Source organism: Falco naumanni, chromosome 9, assembly GCF_017639655.2.
Source record: "Falco naumanni isolate bFalNau1 chromosome 9, bFalNau1.pat, whole genome shotgun sequence".
In the NCBI taxonomy this organism is placed as follows: Eukaryota; Metazoa; Chordata; class Aves; order Falconiformes; family Falconidae; genus Falco; species Falco naumanni.
The window spans coordinates 4,116,858-4,137,808 of NC_054062.1; the positions used below are offsets into that span (position 1 = coordinate 4,116,858).

General features: G+C 63.1%; 2 protein-coding genes across 6 annotated transcripts in view; both read left to right on the forward strand.

The window, feature by feature from the left end:
• Window positions 1-3,216, forward strand: part of WHRN (whirlin) — a 54,773-nt gene extending 51,557 nt beyond the window's left edge. For 2 of the 3 annotated variants that reach the window (XM_040607285.1, XM_040607287.1), the window contains 3 exons: window positions 711-889; window positions 1,570-1,692; window positions 2,392-3,216. In XM_040607285.1, the coding sequence (XP_040463219.1) occupies window positions 711-889; window positions 1,570-1,692; window positions 2,392-2,574 (485 nt within the window). In that variant the 3' untranslated portion in view covers window positions 2,575-3,216. The remainder of the gene's footprint in view (window positions 1-710; window positions 890-1,569; window positions 1,693-2,391) is intronic. The other variant, XM_040607286.1, reaches the window with a different exon arrangement.
• A 546-nt stretch (window positions 3,217-3,762) lies between these two features.
• On the forward strand, window positions 3,763-20,669 carry AKNA (AT-hook transcription factor). Of its 3 annotated transcripts, none has more exons than XM_040606565.1 (22): window positions 3,763-3,827; window positions 9,165-9,446; window positions 9,599-10,560; window positions 11,115-11,189; window positions 11,668-11,812; window positions 11,966-12,123; window positions 12,206-12,265; window positions 12,380-12,480; window positions 12,584-12,746; window positions 12,856-12,983; window positions 13,063-13,236; window positions 13,432-13,640; window positions 13,752-13,858; window positions 14,126-14,288; window positions 14,524-14,710; window positions 15,088-15,249; window positions 15,470-15,573; window positions 15,733-15,888; window positions 15,976-16,077; window positions 16,753-16,878; window positions 17,186-17,342; window positions 17,660-20,669. In XM_040606565.1, the coding sequence occupies exons 2-22, from the start codon at window positions 9,278-9,280 to the stop codon at window positions 17,940-17,942; spliced, it is 3,891 nt and encodes a 1,296-aa protein (XP_040462499.1). In that variant the 5' UTR covers window positions 3,763-3,827; window positions 9,165-9,277; the 3' UTR covers window positions 17,943-20,669. The 3 variants fall into 3 exon arrangements, with proteins under 3 accessions (XP_040462499.1, XP_040462500.1, XP_040462501.1); XM_040606566.1 differs by having other exon boundaries at window positions 17,189-17,342; XM_040606567.1 differs by having other exon boundaries at window positions 15,742-15,888.
• The last annotated feature ends 282 nt before the right edge of the window (window positions 20,670-20,951 follow it).

A 20,951-nucleotide genomic window follows, 5' to 3' on the forward strand; every position in this document is an offset into this window, starting at 1 on the left:
TTAAAAGAAAAAAAAAAAAAAAAGAAGCACTTCTGAGATTTTCCCATTAACCCCAGATTTTGGAAGGGGGGAAAAAAAAAAAAGGTCTTGATGGTGCCTACGCTGGTGCTGGGGCTCCGTGGGACCTGATGCGAGTGGCATTGTCGCCCTCCCGTGGCATTGTGACCCCCCTGCAGCTGCTTCATCCCTGGCAAGGCGATGGACGAGGGGGTCTGGATGCTGGCCGGATCCTGCCCAAGCGGTGTCAGCAGTGTGGCCCCGACTCCTCCAAGTCCCAGAGCCGATCTTCCAGGCCCCCAGCCCTCCCCATTGTACCGTTGTTCCTGATGCTTGTTCCCAGAGGCAGAGCCTCCATCTGCACTCAGAGCCTTCATCCCCCAAGGGACGTCTGTCCCCATCTCCTCCCAAACCCTGTGCTGAGCATGGACTGGCTCAAACTGGCCTCCAGCAGGTCCCTCCATCCCAGTTTGGGATCTAGGTGGGATCCCAGGCTTGAGTTTGAAACCACTTGATGCTCCCTGTGCACAGCTCTGCTCTTGGGGAGGCGTCCTCTTGGGAACCTCGCTCTGAAGTCCAGCTCCACATCCCAGGAAGCCTGCCCAGCCCTGGGAGAGGGTGACATGTCCTCCCTCTGGTATGTGGTCCTGTGGGTGCTCGACTGGTCGCAGAGCCGCGCTGCCCGGCCTCTAACAGCCCTCGTCTCTCCCCAGCCTCCACGCTCTCCCAGCTGTCGGACAGCGGGCAGACCCTCAGCGAGGACAGCGGGGTGGACATCGGGGAGGTCGAGATGAGCGGCAAGGACAAGAGCTGGCAGCCGGTCCCTGGGAAAAGCCGAAGCCTCAAGGAGGCCACGAGGAGCGAGGGGGCGGCAGAAGGGGCCTCCAAGCCGGTGAGGCTGGGTGCCCGGGGGGCCACGGGGTGCTGCCCTTGCGGGGAGGTGGGCACCCAGGGCTGCCCAGGGGCAGTGCTGCTCCCCGCCGGCTCGACTGGCTGCCTGCCGGTTCTGCTCCCACTGCCTGCAGGCAGCACCCCCTTTTTCATGCTTTGATGGGTTATTTAGCGTCTTGTTTGATGAGCTGAGTCAGCTGGGTGGTGGGCTGAGCTGCGGAGAAGGGAGCCAGGAGTGGCTGAGCGGGACAGTGGATGGCTGATCCACTCCATCCAGGGTAAACCCCATCCCTCCTGGCTCCAGCAAACAGCAGCTTGGGACGTGGCAGAGTTCCTGGCTTTGAGGAGACATCTATGGGGCTTCACCATCCCATCAGTGATGTCAGCTGTTGCCCAGAAAGGAAGGTGGCACCGGGTATCAGAAGTAAACTGGGGGGTTTCTGATGGTGGCCAGGTTGAGGGGTGTAGGCAGGCAGGCAGAGGGCTGCTCTGCTCTTCCCCAAGCCCTTCCACACCCACACGTGGTCGGGATCTTGGATGTCAGGAGTCGGAGAGCAACTGCAGGCAGCGTGTCTGTCCCGCTGCTGTGGGTGGGCTGCTGCCCTGGGGCCCCAGCTGAGGCAGCACCACAGGCAGACGGTGCCCAGCATCCATCGGCAGCGCTGCCATCTGTCCCCACAGCCGGGGCTCCTGGAGCCCACGTCGTGTCTGATCCGGGTGTCCAAGAGCGCACCGACCTTGGGGATCGCCATTGAGGGTGGAGCGAACACGCGGCAGCCGCTGCCCCGCATCGTCACCATCCAGGTAGGGCGGGCAGAGAGTGGGAAGAACTGGATGCACATCCCACCCCTCTCCTCCCTGGGCAGGCTCAGGAAAGCCCTTCAGCCATGGCCAGAGCGCAGCGGCAGCCCTGCCCCTGGTGGGGGGCGTTCTGGAGGTGTGCTTTCCCCCTCCTATAGCCCTGCATCTCCCCAGACATCAGAGGCATCATTCTGCTGCAGGGGGGGGTTGCTGAGGATCGCAGTCATGTCCCGTGGATGAACCCGTACCATAAAGCGTGTCCTGGGATTTGCTGCAGACATTTCAGAGGGCTCTGGGCAGCCCCGAAAGCTTGGCTGGTGTCTCCAGATGTCTGGCAACTCCCGTTTTCTGCTCAGACGGAGGGTTGGGGAGGGGGAATGGTGGATGATGGCTGGAGAACCGAGCCCTCGGGAGTGTCTCCCTGCACTGTTTTCTCTGCTGTTTACTTGGGGCAAAATTCAAGTTATTTACAGCAAAAGAAAAGCAGAGCCAACTGCGCCTTGGTTATTCTTGGCCCTCCCAGCTGGCACTGCAAGCAGAGGAGAAGCCAAATTCTTCCCCTCTTTCCAAAATGTGAAATGTTTCGCATCCATCATGTTCACCAGGTCAGGGTGAACATGATGGAAATGAAGTATTTTGCATATTCCCCAAACCTGTGTTTCACCCTGGGTTGGGCATGAGCTGACCACCTCTCTCCTGCAGCGTGGGGGCTCGGCGCACAACTGCGGGAAGCTGAAGGTGGGCCACGTCATTTTGGAGGTGAACGGCACGGGGCTACGGGGCAAAGAGCATCGGGAAGCCGCCCGTATCATCGCTGAAGCCTTTAAGCTGAAGGAAAAGGACTACATTGATTTCTTGGTCACAGAATTCAACGTCGCCCTTTAGGAACCCGCCTGGGTTTGGGGAGCGTGGCTTGGGCTGGAGAGCACCCGGAGGGGGATGGAAGGCAGCGCCGCGGTGTGAAAGCAGCATCCCACCACGCAGAGCCCTCACCCGCTGCACCACCTCGCACACGCAGATACTCCCAGCTTGTCCCCAAATGTCCCCTCACCCACTGCAGGCTCTCACTGCCTGGGTAGGGCAGGCTGAGAACGGGCAGAACTCAGTGCACATCGCTTAAAGTCTCCATCCCTGTCCTCTCCAGGGTGAGGGCTGCCCCTTTGGGAACACCTTCTCCCCCTTGGCCAGGCTGGGGAGCGGGGCAGGAGGATGGCAAAGGTCTGGGTGTCCCCGCTGTCATTTGAGTGCCACACACAGAGCAAGATAGGCCCGTGGCTCAGGCTGGAGGGTGTTTTGGGTGGTCGCTGCTCCCTCGGGTGCTCGCCCCCCTGTGCTCAGGCAGGAGGTGCAGGCCACGGGTGGGGATGCAAAGAGAGCAACCGGAGGCCTTGTAAATTGCTGGCAATGTCGTCGTATTTATATATACAGAGCTTGTGCTTTTAATTTTTCAATAAATCTATCAGGTTAGAAAAAGCCTGCGTGTGGGTGAGGGGCAGGGACACCTTTGGGGCACCCCAGCAGGGCAGGTGGGAGCGCGGTGGTGATGAGCATCACGGCTGGGCAAACCTGTCCCGTCTCCAGGGAGGCAATGCTCCATTCCATCCCGGTCCCCATCCCCACCAGGGCCGTCCCCATCCCTGCCAGGGCCATCCCCATCCCATCCCAGTCCCCATGCCCGCCAGGACCAGGACCAGGGCCATCCCCATGCCCAACCCCAACCCCAACCCCATCCCCATCCCCATCCCCAGGGCCCCGGACGGGGCAGCCCCCCGCCCCGCTGCGCCCCACCGGGGGGTGCCCGCGCTGCATAAATTATGCCAATGCAAACCAGTCGCCGCGGCTCTGATTGGCGGGCGGCCGCGGGCTATGCAAATACTGGGGAGGGACGAGCCTTATGCTAACGACTTCCCGTTTCCCGCGGGGCGGCGCGCACGGATTGGCGGGAAGCGGCGGGGATGCTAATGTGGGCGCAGGCCCCGCCCCCCGCCGCCGCGGGCCGCGCTATTGTCCGGCGGGGCCGGGCCGGGCCGGGCCGGGAGCAGGAGCGGCAGCGGGGCCGGCAGCGGGGCCGGGCCGGGGCCGCCGTGCGGGGCCGCCCAGCGCCGGGCGAGGAGGGGCCGCCCGGGCCCCCCCTGCAGGTGGGCAGCCGCGGGGCGGTGGCGGGGCAGCCGTTGCGTGCGCGGGGCGGGGGGTGCCCCTCCAGCGGTGCCCGCGGGCCAGATGTGCCCCCCAGCTGTGCCGGGGGGGCGGGCGTGGCTTAGGGCGGGGACCAGCGCGGCGGGGCTGCTCCCTGCGAGCCGCCTTCTGCAGCTGGAGGGGAGGAGGGGGCCGCGGGGGTACCGCAGGGGGCACAGCTGGATGCACAACCCGCGGGGCCGGCCCCATCCCGGGGGGCCGCATCCAGCACCCCCGGCTGTGCTGAGCCTGGCGCTGGCAGGGCTGGCTCACAGCTGGGAGCCCGCCGGGTGGAGGGGGGGGGACCCCCCACCCCAGGGGGGTCCCTGTGGCCGAGGGGATGCGCCGAGAGGATGCGGGATGTGCGCTGCGATGCTTCTTTCCAACACGTGTCGCCCCACGCCGCCCCACGCCATCAGAGCCTTCGTGGCCCTGGGCAAACTTGTCGTAACTTTTCTGATTCCGGCGCTGCCTGCGCAGCCGGGGCCGAATCCCACCAGGGCCGGGCGCGGGCGATGCTGCCGGTGGATTTCGGGAGCCACAGCGGGCGGCAGGAGGCCAAGCGGGGCTGCGGGGCGGCTGCGGGGCGGAGGCGGTGGCACTGCCTGCGGCCCCGCTGAGGAAGTGCGAGGGCTGCCCTCAGCCCCGGTTCCTTGTTGCATTTAAAGGGCGGCTGTGTTCCTCAGCGCCGGCGGGGTGTCACGGGTTTCCCTCGTCCCGCAGCGCCCTTTCCAAATGTGCCGGCCGGGATGTTCTAGGGACTTGCCGGAGAGCATGGCAGTCGACACACCATTTACCCGCACCCAGCCCGTTGCTGGTTTAACCTCATGGCTCGCTCCCGGATGCTCCGGCTGCCCTCCCCTGCCGCCCGCTGCCTCCCCCTGCCCTGCGCTAATAAGGGATCTCGGTGCCACCGGCCCTGGCGCGGCCGCCGCTCTCTCCAGATGGGGATTAAGGCCACCCTGCACGGGCATTACAGCCATCGGCACCCCGGCTCCCACAGGCACCTTGGGGTTCAGCCCCACGGTGGACACCCACAGCTTTCCAGGGCAGGCCCTGGGGATGATGCTGTCCCCAGGGGTGGCAGAGCCCCGGGGCAGGGGCAGGAGGGTTTGTGTGCCGAGGAGGAGGTTGGGAAGCAGCTGCGGGAGCTGCTCCCTGTCCCGCTGCGGGGCCTCACTGTGGTGCAAGTGATGGAGAGATGCCGCTTCTGCATTTTTGTAGCTCTCCATGGGGATGTGCCGGCGCAGGGGAGCTGGGGGAACAGGGCCCCTCCAGGCTGAGGAACTGGGGGACACATGGGTTTCAGAGTGACAGCATAGTAACAGGCGTGTGCGCTTTCAGAGGATGAGGAGGGTTGGTCAGGCTCTTCCTCACTATGATGGTTTCTCCTTTGTTTTAATGGGAAAGAGTGCGAACTAAGAAAGCAGCGTTTCCGCTTTTCTGCCCTCTTTCATGCTCATAAAACAGGACTCTGTGAGCTCAAAAAAAGGGTTTATAAACGACGAATTCCTCCCTCCAGGAGTGCGGACGCCCATTGCCAAGTTTCAGCCCGAGGCCGTTCTGGCCTCCTTCAACCCCCCCCCCCAGAAGAGATGCTTTGCTCAGACAGCCGAAGGGGAAGGGGACCGTGGGGCCAGAAACCCCCGGTCCCAAAAACCAGCCCTCCTGAGCCCTCCCCTGCAGGTCGCTGGGGCCAGGCATCAGCCCTCCCTTGCTTTAACCTCTCTGTCTTTTCAGACATTGGAGCAGAATATTGTCTGTCTGTGGGCAGTGCGTGCGTGGGCAGCCCTGGGCTGCAGAGCTTTTCAGCCAAACCCCTGCGGCCAGAGGTCCCCGCTGCGGGCAGGGCCATTGGGGCTGCCCACTTGCCCTCTTGGGGTGCTGGGGTGTCGATCCCTGTGGGAATGTGGGTGCCGGGCACTTCTGGGAGCTCTCTGGAGGTGGGTTTGGTTTGAAGCCGGTGGTTTAGGAAAACAAAATATCCATGTCTGTGCCCAGCCGAGGTGGCGGGGAGGATGTAACCCCCCTCCCAGGCAAGGGATGGATATTTTATTTTGGGGCACAGGGAGGGTTGTTCCCCTTCATTCGGGTGACATTGCCTTTGCGCCTTGGGGATGGAGGTGGGGGGTTAGAGCCCCCCCACCCCACCCCGCCTGCTCTGCCTAGGGTTGACAAGGCAGAGAAGGCAGAGTGACAGCAGCCCTTTCCCCCCCCTCCATGTCACCCAGTGAGCCCTGGAGCGGGGGATGTGGCGGTCTTCTCCGCTGTCACCACTGATAAACCCAGGAGCGGCGATGGGGCCGCACACTGCTTCGTGTTGGCCCTCACTGTGCCGCTGTCCCTCTGCCTCATACATGCAATGAGTTGGGCGGTCTCAGCCTCACACCTCCATCTGTCCCACGGGGGTCTGTGGGGCAGGGAGCAGGACAGGATCGCTGTGACAGAGAGTGAATCAGTCTGTGGAGAGGATCAAAGATTAGAGGAGCCAAGGGCAGGGGCAGCAGTGGCAGCCCCTCCTGCCTGCTGGCCGGGCAGAGGCCTGGCGGCACTCATCACTGCCCTTGAGCATCCCTTCCCTCTCCCCAGCACCTCCACCGCGGAGGCACGATTCAGGACAGCCCGGGCTGAGGGGCAGAGGGCAGGAGAGGGACCCAGGGTTGCAGGCAGAGCAGAGTTCAGAGGTGCAAGACATTTTCTAGCTGAGAGTTTTAAATTTCCTTTTAGCTCTTTCTCCAGTTACCCCGTTGCAAAATCTCAGCTTTTGAAGAGCGAGATTCAGAATATATATATATATTTATACATACACACACACTTGGGATTGTTTGCATTTGCTTTGTGGTTCCTGAGAATGTGGCCACATCACTTTTCAAGCTTTTCTGTGCTACCATAACGGCCAGCAACTCACTTCAAGGGGAAAAAATCAGAGATTTTTGTCCCTTACCACCATGACCATCAGTGGAGGGACTTTCTGGGAAAGCGATAAATGTGGCTGGATTTGCAAGCAGATCCTGCAGACTGCGGCTGCTGTGGGCAGCACAGCCTGGGGGGGGGCTGCTGCTTAGAAATGGGGTGACTGCTGATGGCATATGGGTTAGGCATGATCTAGGCGCCAGCCTGCCAAAACTGGGTTGGAAACGTTTTAACCCTCTTTGCCCTGAGACAACAGGACCCACAGGCTCCTTTCACCCACTGCCCACCCGCAGGGACCCTCCCTGGGGCTGGTGTTTTGGGCATCTCATCTCTTGGGGATGCTGTGGGGCTTGAGATGGATCAGGGGGCACTTTGATATGCCGCTTCTCCAGGCCGGGGTGCAGGCAGGGGCTCGGGGCTGGGAACATCCCAGCTCAGAGAGGGGTTAAAGCCATAATCACTCTATAGCTGCACTGAGCAGCTGCAGAGCCTGAAGCATCCCATGGGCAGCCCCATCCTCCGTGGAGGCAGGAGAAGCTGTGGAGCATCTCTGGGTACTGAGAATGGAGTGTCCCAGCTGGCGTATGGGGAAAAGCTTTGTGCGAACACCCCAGCAGGTCTGCAAGACCCCAAGGGATGCTTCAGGGTTCTCTTCCTGCCCAGAAAAGCCCAGGGCTGCGGCAGGGCTGGGAGAGTGAGTGCTGCTGGTGCAAGGATGGTGCCTGAGGACCTTGATGCCCAGTGATACCAGAAAATAACCCCAAAACCTCCACTAACAGTAGGATTTAAGCGAGGGAAGTTGCAGTTCGGAGACTTCAGAGTGGGTTAGAGGACTTCTCCCGGAGCATGTGGGTGCCATAGTTTTGCTGCTTGTCATTTGTCATCTCCAAGACTGCAGCACCCCAAAATCACTACAGCATCCTCCGGGCTAAATGCAGCCACCCCAGGAACCATGCTGTGGTTTCGTTAGCAGCCAGGAGCTCGTGCAAGCTCTCCTTCGCGTGCCACTAATTACACAGTAACGAGCTGGATTAATTGTCTCCCTGTAAATGTGCCAGGATGCGCTTCAGCGCCTGATTATGGCCGCCAGCATCCCTGGGGCTGTGAGCAGCATCCCAGGGCGGAGGCCAGGCGGACCCCCTACTTGGAAATCTGAGATACAGGCAAAGCTCATACCCTGTATTTCCAAGGATGGGGGATCCGCCTAGCTGGATTTTGGGACTGTATGGCTGAATTTGGGAGCTGCTTGTCCTCCTGGAAGACCCTCATGTCTTTTGGAGGCTGCAGCTGCTAACAGTCCCAGGTTCCTCCCCCATTTTGCTTCAGTGTCGTGCTCCAAACTGGGTTAAAAAATAAGGGTTTTGATGACGAGCAGTGCGGAAGGAGGGTTCATCCCCTGCCGCGCAGGGCCTGATGGGGTTAAAAAAATTGCGGCCGCCTGCAAACTTGCAGGAAGCACCCGAGCATCGAGCATCATTTCCTACTTCTGCAAAAGCCGCTCAGGCACAGGAAGGTTTTGGGGTGCTCGGAGGCAATGCTGCTTTGGGGACCCCCAACGGCATCACGGTGATGGGGACGTTCCAAGGATGTCGGTACAGGGTGAGTGTACCCTGCGTGGGGCTGGTGGCTCCTCCATGCTCCAGCCTTGCGTGGGGATGCTGTCGGGGTGGCTGCAGGTGATGCCAATACCATGCTTGGTACCAGCCACTGCCACACGGGCAGCTGCCGCTTCCAGCACCCCATGGACAAAACGGAGTTGCGGGGGGCTCAGATCTGGCCGAGGGGATGTTGCCGGGAAAACCTCGTGGCCTTTCTTGCTACCCGCCCTGCAGCTGGGTTTTCAGCATCCGGTGTCTCGAGCTGCGGCTGTGGCCCTGGGAACCCCGGCACGCTGAGGAGCGGGGTGAGGGCGACCCTCTGTGTTCAGGCCATCAGTGGAGGGAGTGTGCCAGGCCTCTGCTCTGGTCCCTCTCGCTCTCAGCCCCCAGAGCTGGAGGGCCCTTGGGGTGCTCCTGCCTCCCCCGGCACTGTTCTGTGCCATGGTGGCACTGCTGATGGTCCCCAGGCTGTGGCTGCCCAGCTGGGGTGACATCCAGAGGGTGCCAACATGGTCTGGGTGTCCCCCAGTGCTCACCCCCAGGGTGAGAAAAAGCCTTTGGGGTGCCCTGGGGGGCTCCTTCCCCACTGGGACCCCTGGGGACCATCATGGCCCATGGTGTGATGCAGGGGGGGTGGCTGGCCCGAGGGTGTCACCCCCCATCATGGTGGGTTGTCCCCAGGGTCCGAGGGACAGAGGGAGCCCCAGAAGTGGGGGGGACAACACACACCTCAAACAAAGCCCACTGTGTCCTGCTGAGCATCCCTCCCTCTGCCTCGGCCCCCACCAGGGCACAGCGGCGATGAAGTGACCTACATTTGTGGCAAGGAGGTCCCCAGCCTGCCGCTGCCGCTGCAGGGCCATGAAGCGGCACAAGTGACAGGGACGCCGTGCCTGCGGGCCATGGCCAGCCCGGCACCATGGCTGCGCTGGACACAAACAGAGCTGACGCGCTGGGAGGGAGAGGAGGAGGAGGAGGAGGAGGAGGAGGAAGACAACGACGACTTTGAAAGGCGAATGGACGAGGATGGGATCATCGGCCTGGGGGAGGATGCCGGGAGCCCACTGTGGGGTGAGTTGTCCCCTCCCTGCTGCCCAGACCCTCGTGGGGGTGTCCGGGGGTCCCAGGAGCTGCTGGAGCCACGGGGGGCTGGGGGAGGGCTGGGAGGGGGCCGGGGGGCACCGGCTGGCTGGCAGCAGCCCCGCGGCGCTGGTGTTTTGCAGGCGATGGCGAGGAGCTGGAGGAAGGGTCCCCAGTGGAGGAGGGTCGCTGGCACCCGCAGCCGGACCTGGTGGAGGAGGAGCGGGGCAGCTTCAGGGGGGACGAGGGGCCCTGGGGGACAGAGAGTGATGGGGAGCCCTACCCCCAGCTCTCCTACGAGGGCCAGTGGGGCTCGGGGTCCAGCAGCAGCCCCCAGGCGTTGCGGGACAGCCGAGCTCGCTGCCAGCCCCGGCGCTGCAGCACGGATGGTGGTGACACCTCAGATGCCAGCCCTGGCCCCGCCACCTCGTCCCACCGGCACCAGGGCTGGGGTGCAGCTGGGGGCACCGGCGGGGCACACGGGCAGGGCTGGACCCCGAGCCGGAGCCTCCTGCTGCACCTCTCCACTGATGACCCCCACGATGCCACCAGCATCGAGCCTGTCCCCAAGCCCCAGCCAGCTGGGTCAGAGCTTCCAGCCCCGGCCACCACTGGCTTGGAACCCACCAGGGAGCCCTGGGGTGCTGGGACCTCCTCTGCCCCCCAACTGCGTGACAGGTTCCAGGTGCCCAAGAAAGCAGCACCCACGGTGCAGCCCCCCAAGCCTGGCCGCCCATCATGGTCCCTCAGCCCCCGGCAGCGGCACATGGGCAGGAAGGACACGAGGGGTCCCTTGGGGACAGGCACCCACGGCACCCACAGCACCCCGTACGGCCGAGGGCGGCTCAACCACCCCCTGCCTGACCTCTCCAAGGTGGAGGCACGGGTGAAGTTTGACCAGAGCTACCAGCCACCGCGGGGCCGAGCCCTGCCTGCCCGCGCCAGCACCGCCGGCCCCGTCAGCTTCAAGTCCCCAGCCGAAATCGTCCGGGAGGTGCTGCTGAGCAGTGGGGAGGGGGCCCCCCCGCAGCCCCCCACCACCGCTGTGCTGCCACAGGAGTTCAGGTCCCCCAGGCAAGCCACCGAGCTGGTACAGCAGCTCCAGGTAACTCCCAGCTCCCCCAGTTCAGCCAGCGAGGACTTATTGGGAGGGTCTCCAGGGTGGGGGGACAAGACGGTGCAGGTGAAACGGAGATGGCACCAGCCCTGTGAGCCAGCCCTGTGTCACTGATGCGGGGTTTGGTGCTGGTCACCTTTTCCCGGTCCTGCAAGGGGGCTGGCAGAGAGGGAAGGACCAGGCAGGGATGTGGGCAGCGCTCGGGGCTGGAGGCAGGGATGCTCATGTCCCCCCCAGATGCTTGTACACCCCACCGATGTTTGTCACCCCCAGGATGCTTGTCCCCGGGGATGCCCTCCCATCCCCCGGGAGCAGAGGGAGGCTCTCCCCCATGCAGAGAAACGGCAGCCGGGTGCTTTGGGGGGGTGGGTTTCAGCACCCCAGGGTGTCCCACACCCAGGGGAGCCTCCCAGCCCCATCATCCCCACACAGGGATGCCTCCCTCCGTGCCACATCCCCCTTTGACACCCACCGCTGGGGCATCCTCCGAGCCCCCAGCCCCACGCCGGGTGCTGTCACCCCACTGTCTGCCCTCCCCGCAGGATGACTACCACAAGCTGCTGACCAAGTATGCCGAGGCCGAGAACACCATCGACCAGCTGCGCCTGGGTGCCAGGGTGGGTGCCAGAGCTGGTGTGGCTGCAGGAGGGGTCTCCCTGCTCTGCTCCCCCCTCCCCAGGGTTATTTGGGGTGCTTCCTCCCCTGGGCCCCCAGCTCTTCCTCCTCCCAGGACCTGTGGTTCGGCAAGCCCAGCCCAGGGAGGGGGTTGAGGCCACCACAGAGCCCACGGCAAAACTGGGGACTGCCGTGCCCCCACTCCCGGGGGACTCCCCTCTGCCAGGGATGCAGCTGCGTGGCGTGTCACTGAAATGGCAGGACAGCAGGATGGAAGCGTGTCCCCATGTCACCCTCACTGCCTCCTGCCCTGCACCCCTGCGTGGGTGGGGAAACGGAGGCAGGGCTGGTGTCGGGCTGTGCCCCCATCTACCTGTTGTCCCCAGTGGTGCTTCAGGGTGCCCAAGGGGCACGGCTGGGGGGGCAGTGCCAGGGTTGGGGTGCAGGGTGGGTGCCTGAGCCCCCTCTCCTTGCCCCCAGGTGAGCCTGTACGCGGACCCACCGCAGCCCAGCCGCAGCCTGGCAGTGGGCACGGTGGGCACCGGCTGCCGGGTGGTGACCCTCAGCATCCCGCAGGCCAGCACGGCGGCGTTCAGCATGGCCCCACCGTCCTCACCAGCTGGAGGTGGGTTTGACTGCATCTTCCCGTCCACCTCATCGCCCCCCTGCTCTGGTTTTTGGGGGTGATGTTCAGCTGAGACCCCCATTTCTCACGGTGTGGGGGACCGGTGCTGCATGGGGATCCCCAGCATCACCTTGTCCTGGTGTTTTCTTGCAGCTCCAGCACCGGGACCATCAGACCGGGGGGGATCACCCCAGCCTCCTTGCCCCCCTCCACCCAGGGGGGTCTGCCCCACCTGCCCAGGGCCCTGCTGCTGCTCGGGCGCCCGGCTGACACAGACGTTGGCGGGACAGACCCTCAAGCTACAGGCACAGGCAAGCCCCAAGGGGACACGGGGTGGGGGGCTGCAGGGGGGGCTGCAGCAAGGCTGGGCTCAGCCTTTTCTCTCCTGGCCAGGTGGAGTCCTTTGAAGGCTGGGTGCAGGCGGGGGGTCCCGTGCCCCGGGAGCAGCTCCAGGTGAGTTAGCCCCTTCCCAGGACCCCACCCCAGGGATGCTCAGCAGAGTTGGGGGGGCTGGTGGGGACCAGGGGCCCCACTGGCAGGCTCGGACCTCACTGCCATCATGTGCAGAGGTTTAGGAAGCTGAAGGATGCGCAGGATGCGCTGGAGCGGGCGTACCTGCAAGCCCGGCAGCAGCACCCAGGGGTCTCGGCGGAGTTTGATCCCGACCGGTGAGTGCCTGACCCCCGCTGCCCACCACAGAGCCCCAGCGCACGGTGCTGCCGCCCCGCAGGGTTCCGTGTGTCCCTGATACTGATGGTCACTGTCTTGCAGCGCGGTGGAAGGGGCGATTTTCCACCTTGGGCTGCGCCTGGAGGAGCTGAAGGACCGGCTGGAGCCCGGGGCCAGGTGGCAGCCCCCCGCACAGCACCCAGCTCAGCCCCGCTCCCCACCAGCCCCTTCCGCGCCGCCGGCCACCGGCTCCCCGTGCCCCCAGGTGAGCTGGGCATGGCTGCAGCGGGGCAGGTGGGGCTGGGGGGTGCAAAAATGCTGGGGGGGGCGGGGGGTGTCATGCTTCTCTGACCCCTTTTTGCTGTGCCCTGCAGAGCCCCAGGCTGATGGAGGGACCCCAGGGGACAGCGGGGGACAGTGAGGTGGTGACAGGGGGGTTGCCCCGGCCCCTCTGGCACAAGCAGCGGAGAGTGGAGGAGGATTTTGGTGGTCTGCTGGAGCAGTGAGTGCTCTCACGGGGTGGGGATGGGCAGGGAGCGGCTCCCCGGAATCACCAGCTCCTGCCTGTGGGTCCCCACCAGGTACAAGCACTTCAAATCCTTGCCGGAGTCGCTGAGCCTGGAGCAGCTGAGCCTGGCAGGGAGCAGGTCCCAGGAGGAGGCGGATGGCCCCGCAGCAGGGGACGGTGGCCCCAGCAACATCCCCCGCAGGACACAGGCGCTAGAGGAGGGGGCTGACCTCAAGACTTCCCCTTTGTAAGTGTTGTGGGAGGACAAGCCCCCTCGGCAGGGCCAGTGGGAGGTTTTACATCAGATCTCAGGGTTTGCATCACTGGCATTGATAGGCTTCAGAGTTAACAGCCTCCACGGGAAAGCTGGCTGCGCCAGGGCGTTTCCCTGCATTTGGGGTTTGCTCTGCCCCATCGCTCATGCTCCATCCTCTCCCCGCAGGCACCCCCCAGAGAGGAGAGCCACGCTGCTGCCCCCCAGGGAGCCCTCATGGCCAGGAGGCACAGGGGGCCACCTGTCCCCCACCACCGCGGAGGAGCTGCCAGCGGCAGCCAAGCCCCCCCTGGGGCTTCCTGAGGCACCACGGCCCCCCCCTGTCCCGCCGCAGCAGCAGGGTGGGTGGCGCTGCCACCCAGCACCAGCCCAGCAAGGTGAGCCCATCCCCTGGAACTGTGGGTCCCCATCTGCCAGCACCCCCAGACCCTGCCGCCGGGTCCTGGGGGTGCTCAGCACCAATCCTGCTCTCCCTGATGCATCCGCAGGAGCAGCGCATTGTGTCACCGGAGACAGACAGCGGCTTCATGGGCTCGGAGGCCAGCAGGGTGTCACCCCCCATGCACACCCCCGAGCACCGGCCCCCTGGCACCAGGTATGGCGCAGGGTCCCTGCCCTCACCCCGGGGGTGGGAGGATTCAGGGACACAGGCTGTCCGCTCTGTCTGGGGGGATTTGGGGCATTGAAGGGGAGCAGGGATGGAGGGAGAGGCAGCGAGGGGGTGCTGGGGGGGTGGGAGGTGTGCAGGGTGGCCCATGACTGGGGGACAAGCTGTGGGGGCTGCCCACATGACCCATTCATCCCCAGGACCCCCCACTCACTGGGACTCTCCATCCCCGTGACCCTTCATCCTCTGCGGAAGAGAGAGGTGACCCCGCTTCCCTCTGAGACAACGGTGATGGGCATCTACCCCTCAGGGGGGCAGGGGGGCACGGAGGGGCCCCGCCTGCCCCCCAGCACCCCCTCGCAGAGCAGCTCTCCCCACGGCTGGGCTGAGAGCACAGGCAGCGAGGTGGGACCTGACGGTGAGTGGGCAGCATTTTGGGGAGCGACGTGTCCCCAGGGAGGGAGATTGGGGGGGGGGGGTTGGGGGGGGGGCTGGCTCACGAGGGTGGAAGAGGCTCTGGTTTATGCTGTTCCCCCAGCCCCCTTGGGGTGCTGGCCTGGGGGTGTCTGCTGCCTGCTCTCCCAGGTCTCTTCTGGGGGGGGAGACACCCCCACATCCCCCAGCTGGGCTCAGCGTGCACCCCCTCCTCCTAGCTCACACGGACTCGGAGGCAGAAGGCAGGAGTTGTGCCAGCGCCGCCGGCCACCCCCCCTCTACAGCCAGGGGCCCAGCCAGCCCCCCACCATCCCCCAAAACACCGTCACCCCCCCAGCTGTCCCCCACCCCGCTGTCCCTTGAGCCGACTCACTGCAGTCTGCTGGGCTCTCGTCTGGAGCGTGAGTGAGTATCTGTATACCCCTCCCTGCCCCACCCCCCCAACGGGGCCAAACTCCCCCTGGGTGATGCGGGAACCCCCCCCAAGCAATGTCCCCAAAGGCCCCAGCATCTCCCGCTGGGCAGTGGCAGGTTTTCCCTTCTTGAGAGCCAGGACATAGCTGGGGCTGAGTCCTCCCAACTCATGACACGAGTGGGTGGGCTGCGACCAGCCCCAGGCTTGGTTTTGGGGAGCACCACAGCATGAGCTGCTGGGCCCTGGGGCTGGCGGGGGTGGGGGCAGGCGCAGGGTGGACAGGGCTGCTCCCCGCAGGGCACCCAGCACTGTTGGGAGCCTTTGCTGGCTGCAGGCGCCCCTCACCGTGGCATCTGTCCCGTGGCAGCCAGGCCATCCGGGCGCTGCGGGACGAAGTGTGGCAGCTCCAGCGGAGCCTGGAGGAGAGCCTGCGCCGCTCCCGCACCCATCCCCAGGGAAAAGCCACCCCAGCCAGGAGGCACCCGGTGGCCAACAGACCATCGTCCCCCAAGGACACGGCATCCTCGGGGTAGGTGGCAGGAGGGACATGGGGAGGGGGGTGGCAGCAGCCACCCTTACCTGGGGACAGCGCGGTGGGTGTCCCATGGGATGGGGATACTCCCAGCCCAGCCCATTTCTGATGCAGTCGGGGGGAGGTTGGGCTCGGGGGGTTGGCAGCCTGGCTGCATGGGGTGGTGGGTCGGGGGGACACTGCGAGGACACTGATGGCAGCTCTGTCCCCTCTGCAGGGAGCTAAGCCCCCCGGTGCGGGGCAGGGCAGCCCCCAGGGTCGCACTCACGAGGAGGGGGAGGTCGGCATCGCTGCCACGGGAGAGGCCAGAGCTGGATCTCAGTAAGTGGGACCCCGCCGGAGTGGGGATGGAGGGGACAGTGGGGACATGCTCCCCCCTGTGCACCGCTTCCTCAAGCGGAGTGGGGGGCTGTGGGACCACAGGGACTGGGCAGGTCCTGGTGTCCCCATGGGACCCCGCAGTGCTCAGCCCAAGACCAGATCCTGCAGATCCAGGGCTCGGACCCACTGGATCCCACCCCGCTTCACTCTCCTCCGCTTCGGACCCCTCACCCTCTGGGCCCCAGGCCACCCCCTCCCCATGGAAGAGCCCTGGGAGCCCTCCGGGTGTGGTGACGTTTCGGGGACAGTACACAGGTGGGTGCCAGCAGCAGGCGGTGCCAGGGGCTGAGGGCAGCTGCCCGTGTTGGGGTCCCCAGCTGCGCTCACACTGGGTTTTGGCAGGAACGTGGTACCAGGCAGTGATGCCGCCCACCGCCCCGGCACCCCAGGAAAAGCTGGGCACCCCAGGGTGCCCCCGGTGCCATGGCAGCAGGACGCTGTCGGGTGAGTGGTCCCCAGAGATGCTCCCGGCCCCTCTGGCCTTCCCTAACGCCCACTAACAGAGCTGCTAATGACTTCAGTTCATTAACTGCAGAGGGGAGGGGGGGAGATATGAGACCACCCTCCGTGGCCTGGGGGTCCCCCCTGCTGTGGGGCACCCACCCTACTCCTTGTGCTGGCTGTGGCCCCTGGTGTCACCGGGGTCAGTGGGAGCCTGTCCCCAGCCCTGTCCCTTAGTGAAAGGTTCACCCGGCGCAGAGCCAGGCTCTGCTGTGTCCCATGGGTGCCTGGAACAGAGCTGGCTGCATGCAGAGCGCTGTGCAGACCCCTTGTTTTGCAGACCCCCTGTTTTGCAGACCCCTCTATTTTGAAGAGCCCTGCTTTGCAGACTCCTCGGCTCTTTTGCAGACCCTCCTTTTTGCAGCCCCACCACCACCACCTTTTTCAGACCCCCCTTTGCAGCTTCTCCTTTTCATAACCCCCCCTTTTCAAACCCCTCTTTTTGGAGCTCTGCCTTTTCAGTCCCCCTTTGCCACCCCCCTTGCAGCTGCCCTTGCAGAGAAAGGCCTCCTCACCTCCTCTCCCACCTGCTCCCCAAAACTGCTCTGCTCTTCCCAAACGGCCCTTGCTTGGGCTGCGCGGGGACATCCCAGGACACGCTCACTCCTCTGTCTGTAGCTGGCTTCAAGGCAGGCAATGCCGCCAGGCAGCCCCGGCACAGCACCCCGAGGAGGACGCGCTGCCCCACTTGCCAGGCACCCATGGGTGCCCCTGCATCCAGCAGCAGGGACGGAGCCACACACGGTGGGTGATGGGGGTGGCACATGCTTGGCATGGCTTGTCGCTGTGTGGGTGCTGGGGTCGGGGGACAGGGAACAGCCCTCTGGCCCCTGGCACAGCGCTGGCATGCTGCGCAGGGACAGAAGTGACAGCCTGTGGTGCCACCACCCGTGGGCATGGGTGTTGTTCCCCACCAGCAGTGGCAGCCCAGTGCGGCACGGGTGGGCTCACCTGTGGCCACCGCTGGCTGCACCCCCCTGGGGACATCTAACACCCCTGGGGACATCTAACAAACACCCCTGGGGACATCTAACCGCCTTCTTCCCCGCAGCAGAGCCTGGCCCCACTGGCACGTCCCCCTCAGGCCCCCACGTTGGTCCCCAAGCCGAGAAGCCGGAGCAGCCCAGGCTTTGGTACTGCCCTGGTGCCACCGCTGCCGTCAGCTGCCTTGCGCCCGTCCCCCTCGTGCCTTACGTGCCCTCTGTGCTGTAAGGATGCTCTGTGATGGCGGGGGGGGGGGGGCGGGGGGCGGTGAGCACTGGAGGGGCTGTGGCCACCCCAGGGACCCGCTGGTTTGCTCACGGGTGGCAGCTGGCTGGGAGTGGGGTCACACAGCCCCTGGCTCCTTTGTGTGTGGGGGGTCTGTCTGGGGGGATGGGTGCTGGGTTGGAGATTTATGAGAAGGGGGAGACGGATGAAAACCAAGGCAGAGTGGAGGCGCAGAGCCCGGGGGGGGGGGGGGGGGGGGGGGGGGGGGGGCAGAGCCCATGGAGCAAAGCCAAACCCATGTCCTTCTTCTTCCCAGCTACTGCTCCCCAGCGGTACCTACCTCAGCCCCAGCCGTGGCTGGGGTCCCCCTCCGACAGACCGCAGGTCACGGGCGCGCAGAGCATCCCCTCCGGCCCCACGCTGCTGCCCACCGCCGCTGCCTGACCCTGGGGCTGGAGGAGCTGGAGGAGCTGAACTGGTCGCTGAGCCAGGCCATGGAGGCTGCCCAGAGCGTGAGGCTCAGCACCACCCGCATGAGCCGGGTGCTGGCTGCCGAGCTGAGCCGGGCGCGGGACCTGCGGGGCTCCTGCCTCTTCTGAGGGTCCCGCTGGCACCTGCCAAACCCCCCTGCCCTCGCAGGGGGCAGGAGGAGGAGGAGGAGGATGGTCCCCCAGTCAGCATTAGATGCTCCCTGCCACATCTGGGGGCAGCAGGACTGGAGGCATCTCGGCAGGGTCCTGCATGGGCCCCCATCCCACTTGCCCTAGACCTCCTGCATCCTTGTCTGTCTGTCTGGCCATTTTCAGGACCACCCAAGCCACAGGAGAGGCACAAGAGATGGGCAGAGGTCTCCCAAGACCTGCTCCATCCTGCAGCACCCTGGGGTGCGAGCGCAGCCCCGGCAGGAGGGCACCGTGCCCTGGGACCAACGGGGTGGCCCTGTGTCCCCTAGGGCAGGTGCCACCCTGAGCTGAGCACTTCTGGGGACGCTCTGACTTTGTGTAGGTCCTACTGCAACACAGGTCGGGTCCCCGTTGGCAGCTGTGTTTACCTCCGTGCCTGCGTGAGCAGCAATCCCCACGATTCCCTATCCAGCCCGTTTCCCAGCCTTTAGGCTCCGTGCCGGGGGCTGGACCCGAGTGCCCCCTCCGCCCCCCGCTCTGCCCTTGGACTTGAACCCAGCCAGGTCCTCCCTGGGAAAGCTCTTCTTTTCATGGTTTTATGTGAATTTAGTTTTGTTATTGGTTTTTTTTTTTTTTCTCCAAGGTAGCGAGTAAGCAGCTAAATCACTCTTTTAGGGTTGATCGATGATCTGTGATGTGTGTGTGTATCTATATATATGTATCTACATCTATCTCTCTCTATATAGATACATATATATGTTCTCGTTTTAATTTCCAGCATAATCCTTAGGGCATTTGTGGGGTTTTTTGGCCACCCCTGGATGTGGCCTCCCACAGTATCATCTGGACAAAAAAAAGAAGGATTTGGGGTTTTCCTTGGGAATCCCAGGGCATCTAGGCTGGCGGAGGAAAGGTCACCCCATGAGGCTGAGGCGGGGGCAGGATCCGGCCCTGAGGGGGGTCTGCGGAGCCCCTGTACCTCCACGCTGGGTTTGTAATGAGTTAATGCCTATTTTTTTTAGGGAAATGGATGTGGTGGGAGCAGCCCTTGGAGAGGGCCCAGCTCTGCACCCCACAAACCCTGGTGCACCCCTGTGGAACCCGGGATGGGTCCAGCCAAACCCCCGCTCCACCCCGAGCATCTCAGCCTGCAATGCCCCGGCTGCGTTTATGTGTAGGACCTACCTAAAGTGCCTGTGTCAAATTTATTTATTTTTGAATTATTTTTTGTTGTTGTTGTACAAAGACCCACGTGGTTTTTTTGGGGTAGGGGGGGACCACTCATGCCCCCAGCATGTTTCTCAGGTCTAGACCCTCCCCAAGCACTTGCAAAGCCACTGAGCCCAGACCCTGCAACCAGCCGGGGGGGGACATGGAGGGGCTGGGAATGGGGCTGCCCCGGCACTGCCCGTTGGGGGGAGCGGGGTGGGATGGGGACATGCAGGGAGGGGGCAGATTTTAGGAGGATTTATTGTCTCTGGTTGCATTTGCTTGTACCTGTGTCCCAAGTGAGCCGGCAGACCAGGCTGTGGCCACGCTGGCAGCTGTGACCCCCCCCCCAGCCCAGCCGGGGTGTGCGGGAGCGTGCAGGGAGCGTGCGGCCGTATCTAACTGTCCCAAATGCAATAGCCAGGAGCAAAGATGATCTGTTTTTTCTGTATCTCCTATTTTGTAATGACCAGCAGAGCTGTTTGGATGGTATTTTATATGAAGATAATCGCCTTATTTTTGAACGAAATAAATGCGGTTGGTTGGCTTCTGGGTTCATCTTCCTTTCAAAGCCATTTCTCGGGTGAGTTTTGGCATCCCCACACCAGGATCCCTCCCTTGGAGGCACCTAAGTTTTGGTAAGGATATTCCCCCAAGCCTCTCCCTCGCCTGCCTGGCCCCTGAGCAAGCGGCACGGCACAGCCCCGGTTGCACTAGGGATGGAGATCGCTTTTATTTAGTCACTCGAGTGCTTTAGTACAGAAGAACAGATATACAGAGATGATACATGTTTGTGCTTCAACACTTTCAAACATTTAGATTCCAGTAATTTCAAGGTAAACAAGTTCCAAGACAGACTAGATTATTTTTTTTAAAGTTTTCCTTTTTGATAAATTATTTTTTATATAAATAACTGTAACAGAAAAAAAATAATAATGTCCAACATACAAGATCCTGAAGCATTTGCATTGCTAAACCAAGAAGGAACTCAAACGGGGAGGGAGGACCAAGGAGGAACCAACAAATATCAGTGCAATGATACAGCCTTTGCCCTAAAAATATATATTTAACTTTATGGGCAAGGAAGAGACAGGGAGGGAGGGGGGGGGGGGCTAACCACCAACGAGGCAAGAAAGAGATTTTGGGGAAGGAAAAGGGAGTCACAGCCTTCAGGGGGAGAGAACAAAACGATGGACCCCAAAATATTGCAGTGCATCTAATGGCAGGGGAAGGTGGGGGCAATCCTTGGGTGTAACATAAAAAAACAACTAAAATCAGAGGTTTGGTTAAATCACTATACACCAAGCTTGTAAGAACGTCACAAGACACAGTCATTAATATACACAGAGTCCGGAGGGGGGGGGCCCGGAGGAGAGGGGGTGCCTCGGGGTGACGGCACGCTCAGAAACGCTTCACCACGGGATGACATGAGCGGAGCCAGGTGTGGGGACACCGAGCTTCCATGGGGATGGATAAAGATAGATATATATATATATATACTAAAAAAAAATATATTTTTTTTATTATATATATATATGCATTTTAAGGAATACCCAAAGGGGGAGGCCAGGCTGCAGCAGGATAGAGGAGCAGCCGTGCAAGCAAACGGGCCCCATCTCCATGTTTTGACCATTTTGGTCCCTCTTCACATGGGAATCGCAGCAGCGCGAAGCATCCCGGGTGCACACGCGTGCGCGCACACACACACACATACACACCCCAAGCCAGATGTTGGCGTGCACATCCAGCAGCAGCACCCACCACCCCAAAAAGACA

What these genes read in the sequence shown, in the direction of transcription:
- AKNA (XM_040606565.1), top strand. Translation starts at nt 9,278, where the DNA reads ATGGCCAGCCCGGCACCATGGCTGCGCTGGACACAAACAGAGCTGACG. An exon ending in TTTGGTGGTCTGCTGGAGCA is followed by an intron (nt 12,984 to 13,062) that starts GTGAGTGCTCTC and finishes GGTCCCCACCAG; the next exon opens with GTACAAGCACTTCAAATCCT. An exon ending in CACCGGCCCCCTGGCACCAG is followed by an intron (nt 13,859 to 14,125) that starts GTATGGCGCAGG and finishes CCTCTGCGGAAG; the next exon opens with AGAGAGGTGACCCCGCTTCC.